At 38.2% G+C, this 23,144-nt stretch overlaps 1 protein-coding gene across 16 annotated transcripts in view; it reads left to right on the forward strand.

The window, feature by feature from the left end:
* The window catches only part of LTBP1 (latent transforming growth factor beta binding protein 1), a 458,508-nt gene that overhangs the window by 340,131 nt on the left and 95,233 nt on the right, over nucleotides 1-23,144 (forward strand). For all 16 annotated transcript variants that reach the window (XM_055539766.1, XM_055539768.1, XM_055539765.1 and 13 more), the window contains 4 exons: nucleotides 975-1,097; nucleotides 7,191-7,313; nucleotides 10,329-10,451; nucleotides 18,404-18,526. In XM_055539766.1, the coding sequence (XP_055395741.1) occupies nucleotides 975-1,097; nucleotides 7,191-7,313; nucleotides 10,329-10,451; nucleotides 18,404-18,526 (492 nt within the window). The remainder of the gene's footprint in view (nucleotides 1-974; nucleotides 1,098-7,190; nucleotides 7,314-10,328; nucleotides 10,452-18,403; nucleotides 18,527-23,144) is intronic.

Below are 23,144 nucleotides of genomic sequence, written 5' to 3' on the forward strand. Positions count from 1 at the left end.
AATGTTTGTTGAATGAGATCAGTGAATGATTAGATAATGATTATTGATATAATGCTGTGTTAGCAAATAATAAAAACAAAGTCATACTTTCTCTCTTAAACTGTTTCCATCTCTAGATTTAACGTTGCCTATGCCAGAACCTTATAGTCAGGTTTAAAAATGGTCTTTGGAGTTAGGCTGACTGGATTCAAATCTGAGCCATCAATTTCTAACTATGTGACCTTGGACCTTGGACAACTATGTGAGAAGCTTTGAACTTGTCTAAATCTCAGGTCCTTCCTCTGTGAATGGTTAGCCCATGTGGATTTTGTTAGCATTAAGTGAGAGACTATATGTAAAGCCTTCAGTGACTTTAGACAGTCAGTGCTTGATAAACATTAGCTACATTGTTTTATCTGCCTCTTCTGCCTGTACTCCACCTTCAGACTACCCAGTAGTCTTATTTTGTTTGTCCCCTAGATTTTTTTTTTCTTAATCAGATTCAATGCCATCTTAGAATATTTGAAGATTTTTTTTTCACCTGTTACAGATTTTCCCACGGTTTCCCAGAGTCATGAGTCATGTATCTTGCTTCAGTGATGCCTCACATTCTACTGAAATTCATCAGTTCACTAACTAGACCTCCACATATCTGTGATTCTTTGGAATATTTTATCTTGTAGGGGATGCTGCTCTACAGCTATCCTCTCTTCCTTCCTCTCTTCCACAATAAGCCTTCCACTGAATTTATTCATAGGGCATGTTTGGTTCCTTTTTAGAGTTATTTTGCAGAAAGTAAATAAAGCCACGAAATCATTATACGTGCACCTCATACCAGAGCTTCTTTTCCTCCTAAAGAGCTAATTCAAAAGCTTATCTTAAAGAATCTGCCCCTCTTTTGAAGACCCACTGTTTCCATTTCTAACCACATTCAAATAATTCATGTTTTATTTCTTTTTTCTCCCCCTCTTTTCCATTATGCCACATTCTTTAAGATGTGGATGAATGCCTGGAACCAAAGATCTGCACAAATGGTACTTGCTCCAACCTTGAAGGATCCTACATGTGTTCATGCCACAAGGGCTACAGCCCAACTCCAGACCACAAGCACTGTGAAGGTAAGTACTGCGATCAGATTTCTCATTTTATTTGAACTACACTTAAAAACGTGTTAGCGCAACTAGCCTTAAGAAAGGAAACCATAGGATTTGTCATTTATTTAACTGAGCTTCCTAGAGTACATGTTGGTTGGCCTCTGAAAGTGAATCCTCATGGTGGTTAAATTCTTGTTTATTTACATAGAGAAAAACTGAATTTTTTGAGAAATCTATAAACCACAGGTCTATTTAGTTTTTTTCTAGTTGTAAAAACAGTTCTACAACTCTGTGAATATACTGAAAACTATTGAATTGTACAGCTTAAATAGATAAACTATGTGATATATAATTTTTTATTTTAATAATATTGCTATTAAAAATGCATTTGCTATAGAAAATGTAGCAAATGCAGAAAGGTAAAACAGATGATCTCTCAGCCTCATTTGTGGATATTCATATCTCAAGGATGTTTTGTATTATTAAGATTATGTACTGTGTCTGGTTTTCAGTCTTGCTTATTGTTATTTAATAGTATATCATGGGCATCTTTCATTAATAACTCGTTTCAGACATTAGTTTTAAAGGCAGTGTAATATTCCAGTGTATTGCTGTTTTTGTATTTTCATTCTGTTCTTCAGATTTTGTAAAGGTGGAATAATTGGGCAAAGTGCTCTGTCTTTAACTATTTCAATAGAACACTACTTTCTAACTTTAAAATGTGTGAACACTTATTATTACATACTTAATCATGTGTTTGTTAAGCATTTGTATTTCCTCTTTTGTATATTTGTTAATATGTTTTACCATTAGTCAAGTTTTTAAGTCAGTGTATATGAACACTTTATATATAAGATATATATATATATGTATATATTTAACATATACACTTTCCTCTAGAATATTAGTGTAATTTGCCCATGGTTTCTCTAATTTTTTAAGTAATTTTAAAGAAGTTTTCATCTTCTCTGTGGTTAATTTGTTTCCTTTCTGCTGTCTTCCATCACTTTTATACTTAAAAGGATACTCTTTCAAAGGAAGGAAGAGGGAATAAGTAAACCTTTTTCTTTGCTTTGCTGTCTCAAGGAAAGTGAAGGGTCTAGGGTGGTAATTAATTTGTCACTGTGGTAGGGAAGCAGTAAACAGATACTCTACTATAGACCTGTAAGAACTGAAGCATCTTCCACGGGCAGTAGGGAGTTCATAGACATTTGAATTTTTGGTGCCTTGTTCCTTTCAGACAGCAGAGTACTAGCCACTCCCAGGACAGCATAGAAAGCAAGCACAGCTCCTTTTTCTCCTGGTCCTTTCCCACATCCACAGCTTGCCTTCTGACTACTTAAGCCAAGCATGCCATCAGAAAAAGTTAAGCTTGAAAATCCCTTGAAAGGTACTCTGGGTGTTTGATGGAAGAAAAACCTCCTCATACACAGGGCTAATGGTGACTAAAGGTCTCAGTATTAGAAGCCATTATTCGCCATTATTAATCTTTATTTGATTAACAGTATCTGGTTTATTGCCACATCCTGTCATGTTACTTTCTCTTCTTGATCTGCCTGTTTCATCTTACTCATAGAAATGCTTCTAATCTGTGCCCACTTCATATTCCACATTTGTCACTTTCTTCAATTTGCATTCTTTGACCCATGACCCATCCAAATTGATGTCACAACTGCCCTAAGAGTATTCTGTGCTTATTTTGACCCATGATTATCCTGCCCAGCACACCCATCTTTTTACTCACTACTGGCCTAAATCCTGGCTCTTCTGGTGATCCACTGTACAACCTTGGAAAAACAATCTCAGTTTTCCCAAAATCATGCCATCTCTAAAATTCAGGAATTAGACACTGTAGAGGGAAAATTCAGAGTTAATACATGTTGAATGAATAACTCATGACCACCTTCTTCCTCCTGGCATTGACATCCTAAATGAGCCTGCTCCTCTCTAATCTGTCACCCTACCACCCCAGAATTCACACCATCAGTTGCTATCACCCCCTAGGAACACTTGTATGTTCCAGTCTCTGGGACACTGTGCCGGGCTGCTGCTTCTATTCATCCTTTCTGTCAAGTGTATCAAGGAACCAATGCATTCCAGGCACTGCATGTTACCAAGAGACTATAATCTCTCAAAGATATATTATTCATTGAAAGAGATGCATAGCTGCAACAGCTAATTAGAGTTCATAAAGTACTACGTGATGAAAGTTAAGTCATCAGTGATGTCATGTATTCCTGACATTATGTGAGGACCAGGACACTTTACCTTCTTGCTGTTCTTCCAAAAACCTCTTACTCCAGTCTTAATCATGAGAAAAACACAAGGCAAGTCCAAATTGGGGACATACTGTGGATTCCTGGCTCATATCCTCAAGGCAATTAAGATTGTTAAAACAAGGAAGGACAGGGAGATGAGACATCTGAACATGATGTGGTCCCCTGGATAGGATCCTGGAATAGAAAGAGGGCCTGAATGGAAAAACTGGTGAAATCCAAATAAGTTTGGGGTTTAATTTTTGGATTTTTTTTAAAGGCAGTATATCATATTCTAGTTTGGATAGTCTGGAGCTGTGTGAGCATGGATAAGTAATCTCATTTCACCAAGCCTTACTTGCTCATCTGCAGGAAGGTAGCAGTAATGGCACCTAGGAGGGTTGATGTGAGGATTGTATGAGATAATAGGATAACGAGATATTGGAGAAATATGGAGGTAATACGTGGAGGATGAGAGAAGGCAGAGGCAGAGCATGACATTCTGCGGTGGATGGTGTTATTCACCAAGTAATAGGCATCTGCAAAGTCCTGTTGCAGCCAGGTACTGTGTGACTAATTCTACTTGCATGCTCCCGAGAAGGCTTTACAGAGGTGTTGCTATTTGAGCTTGGTTTTAAAATATTGAGTGCAGAGGGGAGAACCTTAGTAGGCAGAGGAAGCAGCACATATCAAAGCTTGGAGGTGGGAAAGAACTGTTTTCTCCACTTGCCACTTAAGCGTGCCCTCTACTCTCATTTTCCTGGTGTCTTTCCAATACAGCCTGGGATAAGATCAGGCAAGGTCCCCACCACCTGCTTGAGAAACCTGCATACTCACTGGTTGTGTTTCTTACTCCCCAAAGTCCTTCCTTTTCACAATAATACATTGTATGACATCCTTTCTCTTTATTTTCTAATCTTTCGCAAATGACATCAACTTACAGATGCCAGATTCTTCTCAGAACATAAATCTGTTTTCCAGCACTGCAGTAACTGCCAGTTTGACTCTGTTGATAGTCCTAACTAATATCAGTGTCTTCACCTCCCTAACTCTTTTCAGGTTGTAAATATTAGTACATTATCTAATGTATTGGATTGGCTGACATATTCATTTGGATTTTCCTGAGATGTTACAGAAAAATCTGAACAAACTTTTTAGCCAAGCCAGTATTAATCCACTACTTGTTTGAATCTTTTTGTATTTGTATCTCTGCATCTCTTTGTACACTTTACTGGTATATGTCCTAAATGTATAAATAACTAGAGATAGCCTCTATTTTAACTCCTATCAGGACTTAACCATAGTAATATGTGCAAAAAGTCCTTCAAAGAAAAATACTTTTTATGAAATATAATATTCTCTATTCATCCCTTGGCACAAGAGAGAGAAGACATTTGTCCCACATGCCTATTTTATTGGAAAGTGTTCTTTTGTATAGACATTTTATATCTCAATCAATAAAGAACAAGATGCTTTTTTTTCCTTAAATGCATAGAATTATGCTGCCTTTGTTCCCCTTCGTCCTTTTAAAGACCCAGAGATTACCTTATTCAAGATAACAGAGTTGCCTGGAGTTATTCCAAATGTGTATATCATTACTTATAATGAATTACTTCTGACAGTCTTCCCAACATAAATGAGTAACTTATGTAGGATGTCTGGTGTATCCTGACAGTACTTGGCATGGAGGGTATGTTTTTGTGGCCACATCTTCACATGGGAATGCTTAGTTTTGTCATCCTCTTTGAGAAAATCAGAAAGAGGCCAAAGCACTAAAAATGTTGTCAGACATTACATGAGATCCAACCAGCTACATGAGCTTTTGTTGGTCTGAAGTTCTTGAACTGATGTCTCAAGTATTTTATAAAATGTGCTGAAAGAAAATATGATGTGGGCTCCTCTTTGCTGACGACTACTTGAAAAGCTAGTAGACTGAATGTTTTGGAAAGGTGTTGAATCATTCGCAAGACAAAATTCTTACTTAATTTCTCTGTTGGTAGTCAATGGTTGACAGCTAGGAATTATATACAAAAGAAGGGATTGATTGCACAAGAAGTGAAACAAAAGTTTCTAGTAAACTAACTGCTAGAAGAAATTAAATCAGAAACAAATTCCTGAACTCTGAATACATTAATAGTCAATGTGAGCTTTTTCAGGTTATGTGAGATAACCTGACTCACCTTGCTTGTATCAGGGTAAAATTCAAAAGGTTAATAATGCCTCACTGGAGGTTAAATGCAACTTTGCTTAGGAAGCAGGTAATTGTCAGTAATATTTAAGGGAAAGAATAATATTTAAGGGAAAGAACTGTGCAGTTGGTCGAGTTCTCCTGGCAAAAACTTGTAGATGCATTTTATTAAATAATAGGATATTTTCGGAAGGAAGCAATGCTGCTGCTGCTAAGTCGCTTCAGTCATGTCCGACACTGTGCAACCCCATAGATGACAGCCCACCAGGCTCCCCCGTCCCTGGGATTCTCCAGGCAAGAACACTGGAGTGGGTTGCCATTTCCTTCTCCAATGCATGAAAGCGAAAAGTGAAAGTGAAGTCGCTCAGTCGTGTCCGACTCTTAGCGACCCCATGGACTGCAGCCCACCAGGCCCCTCCGTCCATGGGATTTGCCAGGCAAGAGTACTGGAGTGGGTTGCCATTGCCTTCTCCAAGGAAGCAATAGTCAGACATTAATCTTTGGGACCTGGTTTCCTTTTTAGATTAGGACTTCTTTCTCCCACTCTGAGTATAGGGCTGGTGTGTTTTCATCCGTTCTCTCCAGTAATTCTCACGACAAACCTGTAGTGCAGGTGGTGAAGTTCAATACTACCACATTTTAATCATCATAAACTCTCACAAACTGAGTGGCTACTCAGCAGGACGTTCTGAGGCTGTATCTGCATAGACAAGACAAGACAGAGTTACCCAGTTAAATTGGATCAACCTCATGTCCAAACAAAAACATTTAGAAAATAAGTGCTGCTTCAGCCTCAAGTGTTCAAGTTACTGATGAGTCCAGTCTTTTCTTCATTTATGTAAATTCATTTCCATGATTAGAACACTTACAAAGAATTACGTTCTTTCTCAGTCAATAGCTTTTTGTTTACGCAAGGTATTTTGAAAACTCCTCACTCATCACTTTCTCTTTGACTTTCCAACATCTGTCATCAAAACAGGATCATTTCTCTTGGCTCTCCTTGTTATTTTGAAAATGAGCTCAGTGTCCTTTAACACAACTGTTTGATCTTATACTTTTCCAACTTCTTCTAATATAGTAGAAGTGTCTATTTCCCTCCACAACTGCCTCCATTTTGGTTTTATTTCTAAAGTTCTTGGTAGAGCTTTAATTCTGCCTTCTTTCTTGAAACTCCATAGATCAGCAAGCTGCTTCATAGCCATTATTTTGTGCTTGAGATTCTTTCTTTATCAACTATAAAATATTTCCTATTATGTTTGTGTTATACCCAGAGTGTGAGAGAGAGACATGGCAAAGAGCCTGATGTTGTATTGAACGCACTTTTATTTCATCATAAATTTATCATCTATTTGTAATTATTTGTTTTCTGTAGTCCAGCACACTGAAGTTGATATGAAGAACATCGGTGGGCTGATTCAAATTAAAATGTATCGTGCATCACATAGCAGAAGTACTATTATTTTTGCAATAATAACCCTAGGATGCATTATAGGGGGCAGAACTTTTTTTTTTAATGTTTATTGAAAGTTTTCTGTTGTTTTGGATCATGCCGTAAAAGTCCACCCTGGAAATGGAAGGCTTAGAGTGCAGTAGCTTGGATTAGGGTCTCAAACTTGAGCTAATGGGTGTTCAGATGTAAGACTTAATGTAAAGCAATTGTCACTGTGTTTACAGATATTGACGAATGCCAGCAAGGGACTATGTGCATGAATGGGCAGTGCAAAAACACCGACGGCTCCTTCAGGTGTACCTGTGGACAGGGCTACCAGCTATCAGCAGCAAAAGACCAGTGTGAAGGTAGGTGTGTGGCAACATGAACTGCTGTGATTTCAGTGTAAGGCACCTGCCTTAAAAAAATGTGCACTCAGTAAAGCGAACATGTCAGTGTGTTCCTGAGAAACTACCCAGATGATTGTGTTATTGTGCCAGAAAGCAAGGCACTTACACGTAAGTCAGGGAAATCAATGAAACAGGATTTAAAAAGGCTGAATTTGAAAAATATGGTATTAGTGATCAGTGGCTGGCATTCCTATTGGAAAGAAAAATGGTTGCTCCCTGTGTAATTCCTTATATGCAGAAAATCAATTCTATTAAAATTACATGAAAGTTTCACACAATAGGATTAACATTTACTTAAGGGAATTATGTCTGCCTGGTATTACGTTGTAGAATATTAATAATTTAGTTTTTGTGTGCACTGAGCTTTTAAAATCCTTCCTTTAAAAAAAAATCACTAAAGAAGACTGCTTAGGCCGACTGAAATCGTGTCTGCCTTGTGCTCAGGGGTACAGTGTGTGCATTGTGCTCTGTTCCTACAGGTGACAGTGAGGGTTCTGGGCCTTGCGGGGTTGACCTTAGACTTTAAATAGTTTTTTTCATTGAACTTCATACAGAATTACAAGTTGACCCTTCAACAGCACATGTTTGAACTTCATGAGTCCATGTATTTGCAGATTTTTTGGTAAATACTTAGAGTATTACACCATCGGTGGTTGGTTGAATCCTCAGATATAGAAACGTGGATACGGAAGACAAGCTGTCCGGTTAAATGTGGACATTTGACTGTGCGGTGGTCTGTATCTGTAACTTCTGCATCATTCAAGGGTTAACTGTACTGTACTTCTCAGTAAGGAGGATATGTTTCCTGAGTTTAAAGATGCTGTGGTATCGCCTGTGACAAGCACAGATATCCAGAATTCTTGAAAAAAAATGTCATTTAAGAACAGAATACACACTGTACACAATCAGTTGTTTTATTTTAAGGAAACAATTTCTATCGTGTCTGTATGTAAACTTAAGATATTTAATGAGTAGAAAGTTCTCCTGAGGTGGTGGTATAAAAGAGACAAGGTATAATGATACTGTAAAGGGATCTACCAATAGTATCATAACCTTCTTCTATTATCCCTTTCTAGAATATAGAAAGTCATTACAGTACCTAACCTAGCGGTGAAGACTGATCAGACACATACAAGCACACTCATGTATACAGATTAATTAGGTGCTTTGTTCTTAATTCTAGTCCCTCTCAAAATTCTTTATTTTATGAATACTGGACTGTGCAAATGAATGTGTGGTAAGAGTAGAGGTCCACACATAATATAATAAGGCTATTGTGTTCACAGGCCTTTCTTTTGAAGAGCCTGTGATGTCACTCCAAGAGAGAAGTCAGACCCAGGAGAATCACTCACTAGGTTAGCAATAGGGTCACACCAAAATTTGAGGAAAAAATAAAATAAAAACACATGTACTCCACTGTTCATTGCAGCACTGTTTGCTAGGACATGGAAGCAACCTAGATATCCATTGACAGGTGAATGGATAAAGAAACTGTGGTACATATATACAATGGAATAGTACTTAGCCATAAAAGGAACACATTTTAGTCAGTTCTAATGAGGTGGATGGACCTAGAATCTATTATGCAGAGTGAAGTAAGTCATAAAGAGAAAAACAAATATTGTATATTAACACATATATGAAATCTAGAAAGATGGTACTGTTGAACCTATCTGTGGGGCAGCAGTGGAGGTGCAGACATAAAGCACAGACTTATGGACACGGGAGGATGGGGGGAAGGAGAGAGTGCGATGAATGGAGAGAGTAGCATGGAAACATACACTACCATATGTAAAATAGATAGCCAATGGGAATTTGCTGTATGACTCGGGGAACTCAAACTGGGGCTCTGTAACAACCTAGAGGGGTGGGAAGAGGTGGGAGGGGTGTTCAAGAGGGAGGGGGCATATGTATACCATGACTGATTCATGTTGATGTATGGCAGAAACCAATGCAATATGGTAAAGCAATTATCCTTCAATTAAAAATAAGTAATCACGTTGCCAGATGTAGGCCCATATATGGAAATATAATCAACAAAGTTTATCAGCAACCTACATGAATTAAGTGCCTGCTGATTGGTAAAATACTACGTCATCTGAAGAGCAGTAAAGAGTGTGGTAGACATGGGCTCTGCCTCAAGAAACTTAAAATCTAATGGTCAAAGCAGGTGATGAAATATATGGAATACATTACTTTGCCTTTTGTATGTGGATATGATGCAGGCACGTGAGTCTGAGCTCAGGGTTGTGGTTACAGAACAAATAATCTCTAGCAGAAGATGTGAGCATCGAGGAAGAAAGATTCAGAGGAAATGTAGGTATCAGATAGGCTGAGAGCAGGGAAGGACCATTGTGTGTTGCTATTTTCCAATAAAACTTTATTAACAATAGGCAGTGGTAGGCTATAGCTTGCTGTTCCATGCTTTAGGCTATCATAGGCCATAGTGCTTTTAAACTCAGAGTGTTATACTTGAATCTATAGAAGGAATTCTAAGAAGCTTTATTGTGATTCCCAGATTACAGCCAAGCATTTGCCCCTCATCAGTGCCCAGTGGATACATGTGTACAGATTCTTAGCTCATTGCTCATCTGGTTTTCCCTACTGAAATATTAATGAGTGACCTTTTTACTAGAGTTCAGTCTGAGTCACATGATAAAAATTCTAAATGAGTTAGAAATCAGATGGTTTACAGATCTCCTTTACATGAATGATTAAAAACTCACTTTTAGGGATTTCCATGTGGTCCAGTGGTTAGGAATCTGCCTTCTAATACAGGGAATGTAGGTTTGATCCCTGGTTGGGGAACTAAGATCCCGCATGCTGCAGGGCAACTGGACCTGTACACCATAGCTAGAGAGAAGCCTGCATGCGGCAATGAAGATCTCATCTGACACAGGCAAATAACTATTTTTTAAAAACCTCCCTTTTAAAGCACCACTTCTAAGTTTCCTTGTACTCTCTTGCTCACAGATATTGATGAGTGCCAGCACCACCATCTCTGCAGTAACGGGCAGTGCAGGAACACGGAGGGCTCCTTCCGCTGCGTTTGTGACCACGGTTACAGAGCATCCGCCCTTGGAGACCACTGTGAAGGTGAGAGTTGCTCTTGGTTACAGAATCATAAAATGCCAGAATCAGGATCAGGGAAATCTGAACATCATCCTGGCTTCTGTCCTCAGCCCCATACTTTTGATTTCACGGTTGAGGACTTTTGATCCCTGTGAGATATTTTGCCCAAGGTCACACAAATAATGCAAAGACATGCGAGGATCCAGGTTTTGTCTGCCCTGCTCGGAGCAGTTTTTCAGAAAAGTTATGCCAGCTAAGTGTGTAAAGAAGCAGTGTAACTTTTCTCAGCTACGGATACTTTATCCTGAGTATCTCATTCTGTATAGCATCCATTGGTGTGCAGGACCAATGGTCCCAATGGTCCAAGTAAGCAAAGATGAGTTAATTTTCCAGATAACTGTAAAATTTTAAAAGTCAGACTTTAATTTAGAGCTTTTCACATAAAATATTTCTAAAAGATATCCCATTGTGAGTCTTCACCCACTTTCACTACCTGCCTTGGCTCAGAGCCCCTCTGAGGTGGTCGGGGTTGCTGTAGCCACCTGTCACCATCCTGGTGCTTGTGAATTCTCTGGGTTCACTGTCCACCCAAGTAATGGCATTTTTTTCCAGTTTATCTACTGATTTGCTACTGTTAGATCCTATCAGTTGTGAAACAAGGTATGTGAACACAACAGAGTTTGCCTCACACAGTAAGGTAGAGTAGCATGAGGTTCTGAACCCCACATTTTGTAGATGAGAATAAGCTTGTTTAGTGACTGGTTTTGTGACACATACTTCAGTGGCTCCAAATACTTTTCAGTCCCAAGGGTTGGGAAAGATCAACTGTATTATATAGCATCCTTCTCCTCTGACCAGAGAACTTGACACATACAGTCACAACTTGTCTGGAGGGCAAGTGGGGGCAGTTTCCGAGGTGTTAAAATGTACATTATTGTTGAATCAGTGAATCATCTTCTAGGATTTTATCCTAAGGTGGTAATGTTCTTTGAAGAGTTAGTACAACCAGTGAAAAGTTGTAATCAACGTACCTATTGAAAAAGTAGGCAGATGATCAAGTGATAAGTTGAAAGAGCAATAATTGATTTTCTGGGAACATGACAATATCTGGGTAAATGTTGATGATTCGACATTTACCAGGATGGAAGAGGCAGTCGTATACCCAGGAAGCAGTCATGGAAGGGTCTATTTGGGAAGTGGGTAGGTGGCAGGGCACATGCCAAGGCACTGAAAACCAACACGGACCCCAGTATGTGTTCTGTCTGCCCTGTTTCCTGGCCTAGCCGAGAGGATAACCAGCTCACTGAGTGAATCTTGGGCGATAGGTCCTTGTTATGGGATATGTCCCTCTTATTTTGGCTGTTTTAATGTGTAACCATTTCACCAGGAGGCTGATATTTTTTATTCTAAAACCATTATGTGAAGAGCCAAATAAAAACTTTTACTCAGCTTGCTTTTCATTATTAGTATATATGTTCCATAAGAAAGCTTCTTTTCAGAAAAAGAAAAATTTGAGAGGTACAAAAGAGAAAAGTAGAAATTGATTAAACAAAAAGCTACATAATAAAATGGACCAATTTCGTGTAAATCTCAGAAGAAAGAAAGAAATCCAAAAGGATTTGAGCAGTATAGAGCAAATTAAAACATGAAAAGACAGTAGTACATTTGTATCTAAAATAGATTGGATCGAATCATTGAAATGGGTACTTTTTAAAAGAAAATTTAAATCATCAAAATCAACCCAAGAAGCAAAACATCCGAAATAACCCATATCCCTACAAGAAATTGGAAAATGTATTGAAAGATTATCTTCAAAAGATAGAAAGAAACCTTCTTTTTAAGCATATCATCAGACCCTTTTCAAATCAGGGCTAATTTCTCTACTGTTCTGGATTATAAATAGGACTGGAGTCCATTCAGTACTTCAGAGCTCCCTTGAAACGATAATAGGACTTCAGCCCGCTAATGCCCAACAAGCACTGTTTCCAATCCTTCCTAATCGTACTCAGCTGTAATTAACTGAGCTGTGACTGTTCACATGCCTCTCGCAGCTGTGAAAGGAAGAGCCATCTTTCTTGTTGGCGTTTATATTTACATGTGTAATATTCTTCTAATAACTCTGGCAGGGACTGTGTTTTCTTACACTATCATCCTGCAGTCCTGCTGGACTGCTCATGGGAGTCAGAATCCCGAGTATTGTGCTAATCTCCGTACGCTCTCTACTCCAGCACACTCAGTAGCCACTCGGTCTGTGATGCTGTGTGGCCTCCGTTGTCCTGGTGATTAGAGATGTTTGGCATCTCAGTCCTCAAAGGCTCTGCCTCTGACTTGTCTTCCTCCAGGCACAGTCTCTGCTCCTGTGCCTACCCTGGAGCAGTAACTTGTGGTTGCTGTATGCTAGTCCCTTGCAAAGCCTGAGAAAAAGATTCATACTGTCTTCCTTGTAGGCCTTCTCTCTGTTGGTCATTTCTTTGCAGACCAAGTTGAAACAGGGAAATGCTGGTATTTCTTACCTTCTGACATTTCTTTCCAAGTCAAAGTCATCCCCCATTTATTCTTTTATGCATTTATTCAACAAATTTTTGGGACTTCCCTGGTAGTTGAGTGGCTAAGACTCCACGCACCCAGTGCTAGGGGCATGGGTTCGATCCCTGATCAAGAAACTAGATCTTGCTTGCCGCAGCTAAAGATCCCACATACTGCAACTAAGACCTGGCACAGAGAAATAAATAAACTAGGTAAGTAAATTTTTAAAAACAACAGCAACAACAAAAACAAACAAAAACCCAAATATGTGAGTGACAAGGATGTGCCAGGCACTCCTCTAGGTGCGGGATATACAGCAGTAAACTAAACAAGAAAAAAAGTCTTGCCCTTGGGTAGCTTACATTTCATTTGTGAGGGAGAAAACAATAAACATGATAAATAAGTAAACTATATAGTTTGTTAAATAGCAATAAATGTTAAGTGGAAAATTAAAGTAGGGTACATGAGGAGTGCTGAGGGAAGGAGGGAGAGTTTTAAATAAGTAGGCAAGCAGCAGCTAGTCTGAGATGATGACATTTGATTATGGGGGGAGTGTTCCATGAAAAGCCTTTGTGGAGGGAATTAGGAACTTGGTCATTTTAAGTTTGCGATGCCTATGATGACTATCCAAATGAAGATATCTGAAAGGCAATTGGACTTACGTGTTTGGAATTCAGCAGTAAGTTCTGAGCTGGGATTCATCAGCATGTAGACAGTGTTTAAAGCCATGAAGTTGGATGAAATCACCATGGGAGTGTATGTAGCTAAGAGAGAAGTGGTCCAAAGACTGTCATGGTCCCTCATTTAGAAGTGAAGAGGTGATAGGAACAAGCAAAGGGGATTGAGAAAAAGTGGCAAGTGAAGGAGGAAAACCAGAATCCAAGAGATGAAAGTGTTTCAAAGAGGGAGTAATGAACCTGTGTTAAACATTGCTGCTAGGCAAGATGAGGACCAAAAGTTGATGGGATTTAGCAAAGTGGAGGTCACTGGTGACTGGCAGCAGTCTCAGTGGAGAGGTGACCATGACTGATTGGTGCTTTCTTTAAAGCCTCCTGGCCAACTACAGGAAATCTTTTCTTTCCTAGAAGAAGTCGCTCTTTCATATTACCCTCAGCAGCGGTGCTGGACAATCCCACATTGGGCTCTCTTAATATTCCAGCTACTTTTTTTTTTTTTTTACTTTCTAGAGGTCTTGCAAAAATATGTAAACTAAACCAGATTCTAATGTAATGAACTGTTTTAAAATCTGTCCAATTGTTTTTGAACTTTTAAAAATGCTTTCTTTTCTTCACATATATTATTTCTCCTAGACTTTGGAAAGTGAAAGAAAATTATTTTAGGGAGAGGTGAACAAAGCTGATAGATTTCCATTATGCTAGGGAATACTAGGTAATGGAGTGTTGTTCCTTAAATTCATATCCTTGGTATTCTACTTGCTGTATTTTGATTTGAAATTTTTCACATAATGCTAATGGTCAGAGGTGCCGTTTCTTATTTTGTCTCAGTTTCCCAAAGAGCAAAGAAAGAAAGGTAAATCTAAATGTGGATCTCTTACTCAACACCCATTAGGATGCTGCTGCTGCTGCTGCTAAGTCACTTCAGTCGTGTCCGACTCTGTGCAACCCCATAGATGGCAGCCCACCAGGCTCCCCTGTCCCTGGGATTCTCCAGGCAAGAACACTGGAGTGGGTTGCCATTTCCTTCTCCAGTGCATGAAAGTGAAAAGTGAAAGTGAAGTCGCTCAGTTGTGTCTGACCCTCAGTGACCCCAGGGACTGCAGCCTTCCAGGCTTCTCCATCCATGGAATTTTCCAGGCAAGAGTACTGGAGTGGGGTGCCATTGCCTTCTCTGCCATTAGGATGGCTGTGAAGCTATTAGAATAAATATGGAACAGTTGGAACTCTCCTACCTTGCTGGTGGGATTGTAAAATGATGAAATCGAATTAGAAAACTTCAGAAGTTAAATCTACTATGTGGCCCAGCCATTCTACCCCTCAGAAGCTACTCAAGGAAAAGCACATGTTAACACAAAGATTTGCATATGAATAAAAATGTCAGTCACAATAGCAAAACTGTAAGCAATCCAAGTACTCAGCACAAGAGAAGGGTAAAGAAATCAGGAGACATTCATACAACAGAACACTACTCAGCAATGATGAGGGGAGAGCTACTGATACATGTGACAAACCAGGATGACTCAAAAACACTACGCTGACCAGAAGCAGCCACACAGAAAAGGGGTACAAGGAAACCTTTGGGGGCATTGGAAATGCCTGTACATTTTTTGGTAATGGTTGGTCCAGATTTTTCCTTTAATACATGTTTTATGGCAAAGATCCACCAACAGTAGACTAGAATATTCCCATTTGTCTCAACTACTTCAAAATCATGAAATTAGCAGAAAGTTTGGTCTTAAGAATTATTTTCACAGAATTTATATCTAAGAGCCTTTTCCCAGTTAAATTTTGTTTTAGGAATCTTGATATGCCAAAGGTCAGTTAACCAGTGAATAAACCAGTTGTTGATGCATTCAGGCTTTGTAAGAGACACTTAGTCCTCCGTGCTATTATCTTTCTTAATTGTATTTGTGCATATTTCCTTTACTGACTCTTTGATGGCAATTAAAACACCCAAGGCACAAGGTTAACAGGAATGGAGATTAGACAAAAAGACAAAGGAAAATGTCTCCAGACTTTGCTTGTCACTACAGAATAACATTCTTAGAAAGGTGTTTTATTCATTCCTTTAAAAAATGTTGTATTTGCAATGGTGTAAGAATCCAACAGTGGATCCTAAGAGATATAAATTGATACAGAAATGCCTGTGCCTTGGTTGTGATGGTGGTTACAAGCATGTGTTTGCATTTGTCAGAGCTCATTGAATTGGACTCTTAAATGCATTTGTTATATGTAAATTACACTTAAATGAAGTTGGAAAAACACTAAAAAAGTAGTAAACTATTTTAGTTGTGACAGTCACATCAGCTGTGGTTTACATTTTAGGATCAGTATTCAGAAACACTTTGAAAATGGGTGAACTTCATAATAATTTCTTTTGATAGAGTGAAATTATAAGGTGCTTCTCTTTTATCTGCCTCATGAATGGTACAGAGGGCAGTTAATTACTTGTTTGGATTCTATGAGAAGTACTTAATTCCATGTGCCCACATTTTCAACCAGACAGCAAGGAGAATAGACTGCAATAGTCTTCACATTCAGTTCGGGACATTTTCATGTATTTTAGTTGTTGTTCCGTCGCTAAGTCTTGTCTGACTCTTTGCGACCCTATGGACTGTAGCACACCAGGTTTCCCTGTCCTTCATCATCTCCCGGAATTTGTTCAAACTCATGTCCATGGAGGCGGTGATGCCATCTAACCATCTCGTCCTCTGTCGTCCCCTTCTCCTGCCTGCAGTCTTTCCCAATATCAGGTTCTTTTCCAATGAGTCTGTTCTTCACATCAGGTACCAAAGTATTGGAGCTTCAGCATTAGTCCTTCCAATGAATATTCAAGGTTTCTTTAGGATTGACTGGTTTGATCTCCTTGCAGTCCAAGGGACTCTCAAGAGTCTTCTCCAGCACTTGAAGTCCAGCACAATTTGAAAGCATCAATTCTTGGGTTCTCAGCCTTCTTTATGATCCAACTCTCCCATCCATAGCTGACTATGGAAAAGCAATAGCTTTGACCTTTGTCAGCAAAGTGATGTCTCTGCTTTTTAATATGCTGTCTAGGTTTGTCATATCTTTTCTTCCAAAAAGCAAGAGTCTTTTAATATCATGGCTGCAGTCACCATCCACAGTGATTTTGGAGCTCACGAAAATAAAGTCTGTCACTGTTTACATTTTTTCCCCTTCTGTTTGCCATGAAGTGATGGAACCAGATGCTGGGATCTTAGTTTTTTGAATGTTGAATTTTAAGACAGTTTTATCACTCTGCCCTTTTACCTGCATAAAAAGGAGCTTTAGTTACTCTTCACTTTCTCCCGTTAGGGTGGTATCATCTGCATATCTGAGGTTGTTGATATTTCTCCTGGCAATTTTGATTTCAGCTTGTGATTCATCTAGCCTGGCATTTCACATGATGTATTCTGCATAGATGTTAAATAAGCACAGCGACAGTATACAGCCTTGATGTACTCCTTTCCCAGTTTTGAACCAGTCGGTTGTTCCGTGTCTGGTTCTTACTGTTGCTTCTTGATCTGCATACAGGTTTTGCAGGAGGCAGTTAAGGTGGTCTGGTATTCCCATCTCTTGAAGAGTTTTCCACAGTTTGTTGTGATCCACGTAGTCAAAGGCTTTAGTGTAGTCAATGAAAACAGAAGTAGATGTTTTTCCAGAATTCTCTTGCTTTTTGTATGATCCAGTGGATGTTGGCAATTTGATGTCTGGTTCCTTTGCCTTTTCTAAATTTAGCTTATGCATTGGAAGTTCTTGGTTCACGAACTGTTGAAGCCTAGTTTGAAGGATTTTGAGCATTACCTTGCTAGCATGTAAAATAAGTGCAGTTGTATTTTAGTAGTAATCTTATTTGCAAGAAATACCATAACATACCAAATTCTGAGTGAACAAAGAAGGTTTTGTCCTTTAGGTTTCTTCAGTGCTAATAATTTGAATCTTACACATACAACGGAATCGAGACTCATGGAGTGTGTTAGGAATAATGAACTTTGATAGGAGTAATTGAGGTTATAAACAACCCTTGTGAAAGATCTGCCTCAAGTTCATGCAGTGAGCGGGGTCATTAATTGTCTTACATGCTCACAGTCAAGACTCATTAGTGCTTACATAAACCGTTTTTAGTTGGACATATGTTACAAGTATATACATTTTTAAGAAGTCCAGACAGCATTATACCTGTTTGTGATAACTTCTGAGTAAATGACTTCTGATTTTGCTCATTCCGTTGCCTTCCAAAAACTCCTCTTATTACCCCTCTGCCACTGTTCATGCTGCTGTCAAGGCTTCAAGTAAGTTCCTTCTATTACACAAGCTACCTTTAATCTTCACAGTATCTTTCTCTAAATTCATGTGACTCTGGAAGTTGGTACTATTCTTGTGACATATATCTTTGACAATTCTTAAATTATTTTGAACTTATAAATCAACTCAATATTTTTGTGTTTACTTTTATAATACAATTTGGGGATTTTTTTTTTTGTACAATCATTTTTCTTTGGAGGCAGGGAGCATGCCAGATATTTTAAAATCTTTCCTGTGATGTGTAATACAGGATCTTGTATAGCATCTGTTTATATTGTACAAATTTTAAAAGCTAAAATCCTTTCAAAATGTTTCATTTTTAATAACTCTAAAAGGTAAACAGTCATTCATTTAAAATCATGCATTACCAGAGATGTAAAATAATCGTTTATGTGAGTCTAGTGTGTAAAGATAAGGAAAATGTTTTTCTTAATACAGTTTGTCTTATACATCTTGTAAATTGACTTGTAGATATCAATGAATGCTTGGAGGACAAGAGTGTTTGCCAGGGAGGAGACTGCATTAATACTAAAGGGTCCTATGAATGTACTTGTCCAGATGGATTCCAGCTAAATGACAATAAAGGATGTCAAGGTAAACTTCTTTCTCTGCTTTTTAAATTATAATTTACATAATTACTCAGTTCTGTGTTGCTTCCTGATAATAGTTCACAGTTTTACCACTGTATATATAAATGAGCTATGAAAATTTTTAATAATTTTATTTATAAGTATTATTATAATTTTTTTGAGTCTACATCAAGTACAGGATGTTCCTGCTTTGCACTGCACCAAACTAACTAAAACGCGTGCATTTTGGAACTGTGTCCTAGCTTTGCGTGATTCTGTGATAACTATGATCACCTGTGCTTTGCTGTACTTTCCTTCCATTGGCCAACCTTGGTATTTCATTCTAAGTTACCTTTTCATTTTTACATATCCTTCATGGGCCTATTTCATTTTGTCCCATAACATGTTTCTGCTTTTTTGTTTTTCCTGATCCCTGTTTTTACTCAGTATCTAGCTTTCCCTCTCCCCAAAAAAGCCTAATTAATAATTTGGTCATAATTACAGAGGACAGAATTTTATATTTTTTCAAAGTGCTATCACATTTGATCTCCCGAACAGCTGTCCTCCTCCCCTTATCTGCTGTTTGTTACCTGCAGTCAGCTGTGGTCTGAAAATAGATGGAAAATTCCAGAAACAATTCACAAATTTTAAATTGCTTGCTGTTCTAATGAGTATGTGAAATCTCATGCTATCCCGTTTCATCCTGCTCTGGATGTGAATCATCCTTTTGCCCAGCACATCTCACCTGTTAGTCACTTAGTAGCCATCTCTACCGTCATCAGATCCGCTGTTGAGGCACCATAGTGCCTGTGTACCAGCAACTCTTATCTTACCTCATTATGGTTCCAGAGAACAAGGGTAGTGATGCAAACCATTTGGATATACCAAAAAGAAGCCATAAGGGTATTTTTTCTTTTAATGAAGAAGTGAAAGTTCTTAAGAAAAAAAAATCCTATTTTAAGGTTGCTAAGATCAATGGCAACAAAAGAACAAATCTTTTATCTGTGATACTGTGAAGAGAGAAGAAGAAATTCATTCTGTTTTTGTTGTTGACCCTCAGGCTGCAAAAGTCATGGCCACAGTGCATGCTAAGTCCTTATAATGAAAAAGGCATTAAACTTGCACAGTAAGATAATTGAAAAGAGAGAGAAATTGTGTTCACATAACTTTTATTTTGGTATACTGTTCTCATTCTATTTTATTATTAGTAGTTAATCTCTTGCTGTGCCTTATTTATCAATTAAAATTTATTATATGTATATATAAGAAAAAAGTAGTGTATACATGGTTTGGTACTATCCATAATTTCAAGTATCCAACCGGGGGTCTTATAACGTGTTCTCTGGGGATAAAGGAGCACTCACTGTACAGTGGACACAGGTACTAATAAGAGCACAGCACCGATCACAACACGGTTTTAACTAAATGCCTGTTGTGTGCCTGTTACTGTATTACCTCACTTGATTTGTAGAGAATCGAGGAGGAAACTTTTATCCATTTTGTGATTGAGTAACGGAAGCTCAGAGATGTTAATTAGCATGCTCCTCACTAAGAAGTAATTGAACTGAGATTTGAACCTAAGATCTTTCCCCTTTATTTTCTCTACATTGCCATGCCAATTATTGTTACATGTATAGCCAAAGGAAAGCAGACAGATTCAGTGATTCCGCCCCCCCAGTATAATGCAAAGAGTTATTTTTTACATTGTGATTAAAAAGTCACATTTGTTCCAACATTTTTAGCTATACCTAATTACCCTACAAATTTTTCTACAATTATTAGTCTTAATAAACCCATGCCTTTTTCCATTGAAAACTCACACTTACCTGTTCTCTTATTTATTTATAATACTGGATAAATTTTCTTATTGTTCCTCCATCATTATGGAACTCAGTCAGTTAGTTCAGTCAGTTCAGTTACTCAGTCGTGTCTGACTCTTTGCAACCTCATGAATTGCAGCACGCCAGACCTCCCTGTCCATCACCAACTCCTGGAGTTCACCCAAACCCATGTCCATTGAGTTGGTGATGCCATCCAGCCATCTCATCTTCTGTCGTCCCCTTCTCCTCCTGCCCCCAATCCCTCCCAGCATCAGAGTCTTTTCCAATGAGTTAGCTCTTCGCATGAGGTGGCCAAAGTACTGGAGTTTCAGCTTTAGCATCAGTCCTTCCAAAGAACACCCAGGACTGATCTCCATATAGCCCAAATTACATATAAATAAAAGTTTGTTGGAGTCATTTTTATCTGTTGTTCCTGGACACGTGTGACTTGTAAAATTCTGGTTTGTCATAATTTATATTCCTCTCACATGTCCCAAATCAGAGTATTCTTAAAAAAGGGAATATGGTGTCTACTCTCTTAGTTGTGGTTCTAGAATATTTACCCTATGTATCTTATCTACATTCAGCTCTGTGTCCCTGAGATATAAAATACATGGACCTTTGCCTCAAGATCTTTTAAAATTAATGCCCTTGCTGATCCCAGGATGTAAATATTCTGCAGCATGTACCTTAGAGAGTATATATTTATTTACCTTCAAGGTAAACTTAAAATTTTCAGTGTTCCCAATACAGAAACTAAATGTGTTTGGACTTAATACAATTGAGAAGAAAGATTTGAATTGTAAATTTATGACAGTATTTCCATTTGGGGGACTTTTAAATCTTAATAGAACCTTGATTTATATAAAAATGCCAAGAGATACCCCTAAACCTCTGAATCCTGTGTTTATTACAGACATTTGGGCTTAGGAATAATTTTTTTTGTTTCTTCTTGTCATAAAGTTTTGACCAAATAGAAGTAAAACCAAGTCTTATATAAATGGACGATGAGTTCATATTGCAAAGTTTATGTACTTCTAGAGTTAAATTATAAGAAACCAATTTAGTCATCTGATTAATTAATTATACTGTCTTCTCTCAGTATATTAAATTTGTGTTTGAGATTTTTTAGGAGCTCAAATGTGGCTGCTTCAAGCATATGATGTTTTATTGACTATAAATCATTATTAAATTGACTTTTTTCTCAGTTACATTGGTGACTCCTAATTTCCAGAATAAACTAATATGTCTACTTGAAAAACTTACATCCAAATTAATGAAAAATATTCCTGCAGTGGGATATAGTACCATTAAAAAAATAGTATCTATGAATTTGCTCCATCACCCACCTACTCGGATTAGAGGCTGTTTATAATGTCTTGTGCACTGACCTTGTTTGGAGTCATCTCTCTTTGCCACATCACTGGAGGCAGGTTTATGATCCTTCACTCTGCCTGAAGTTAGTAGCCTACTTCTATTTAATCCCATGATCATGTCAGCATTCTGTATGTGGGCATAGATTTCAGTTTGTTTGAATGCTGAAAACATAATTTATGACAATGTGAATAACCATGGAACATATTTGAAAAATAATGTGTGATAGGCATAAAGTTTAAATCTTACCTAATAATCTGAGGATAGGTCCATATTCAGGAAGGCATTTTCAATTGAAAGTGTAAAAATCTCTTCCCTCAGGACAATTAATTATGGTACACAGACAGCATGGAAATTCTATGTTAATAGTCTCTTTAGGAATGTGGTGGCATACATTTGAGCTTCAGAATATACTCAGTTTCACATTTTGACTTACACATGCCAAATTGTGAATTTCTGTGGAATCTCGGACCCATGAAAGAAACCCAACTTAAATATAGTCTGACTTTCAGCTGAGTTACTAGCAGCATAGTTTAGAAATGCCTCAATAAGTACAAACCAAATTGAATGCATATGTTTCTCTGGTTCCAGATATTCATGTTGTTCTTTCTTGGTGGTTTCCTGGAAAAAAGTCTGGGAATTCGTCTACAGTTCCTGTCATAGACTTTTTAGACAATTATTTGTTAATCAGTGACTTCTCTTGAAGCAAAAATGTTTATGCACACGATTCCCTATGCAAAGTTACAAAGTCTGACAGTTTTTAAAAGGTCACACTGAGTCATAGGTAAAGTAAGAAGGTGGTCTTAGGTAACCTCTAAGGCTCTACAAGATGGACAGCGACCCTGGACTTGATCCCCAGGCCAGTGGAACTTTATGGCACCTTGTTGCCCAGGTGGAGGGCAACAGATTCCAGGCAGCAGGTTGGAAAGAAAGAATAGTGCTAATGGGTAAAAGAAGGTCAGAGTTCAGGAAAGATTACAATCTAAGATATTTTCAGTAGATAGCAAACATAGAGGATACCAGCGAATTTACAAAAGAAGGGAAGGATTTCACAGAGTGGAATCATATTAAGAAATAGTAAAGTAGAAAATGATTCATTGCTCTTTCTTGAAATATTTTAAAATTAGTGACAATAACCAGAATGGGAGAGTTGTTCAGAAAATGAGTAATTCCTGCTTGATTTCTTAGTTAGGTTCAGCAGTAGATAAGCCAACTGGCCTGAAATATATGGAGGATGGAAGGGTAAAGAGTTCAAGCTTAATATTCAGATAGCTAAATCAGTAATATTGCCAGAATTCCCTTTACACGGTGAGAGGAACAGACATGAGGAAGAGCCCCAGGAGACCCTGGATACAGGGAAAGTAATGACCCTCTGGAGGACGGGGAGCTGCCAGCTTGGTGGCTAAGCATGTTCTCTAGGTCACTGTAAAGGCCCCTCATCTGTATGTT

The sequence above is a fragment of the Bubalus kerabau genome, chromosome 11 (genome assembly GCF_029407905.1).
Source record: "Bubalus kerabau isolate K-KA32 ecotype Philippines breed swamp buffalo chromosome 11, PCC_UOA_SB_1v2, whole genome shotgun sequence".
Classification (NCBI taxonomy): Eukaryota; Metazoa; Chordata; class Mammalia; order Artiodactyla; family Bovidae; genus Bubalus; species Bubalus kerabau.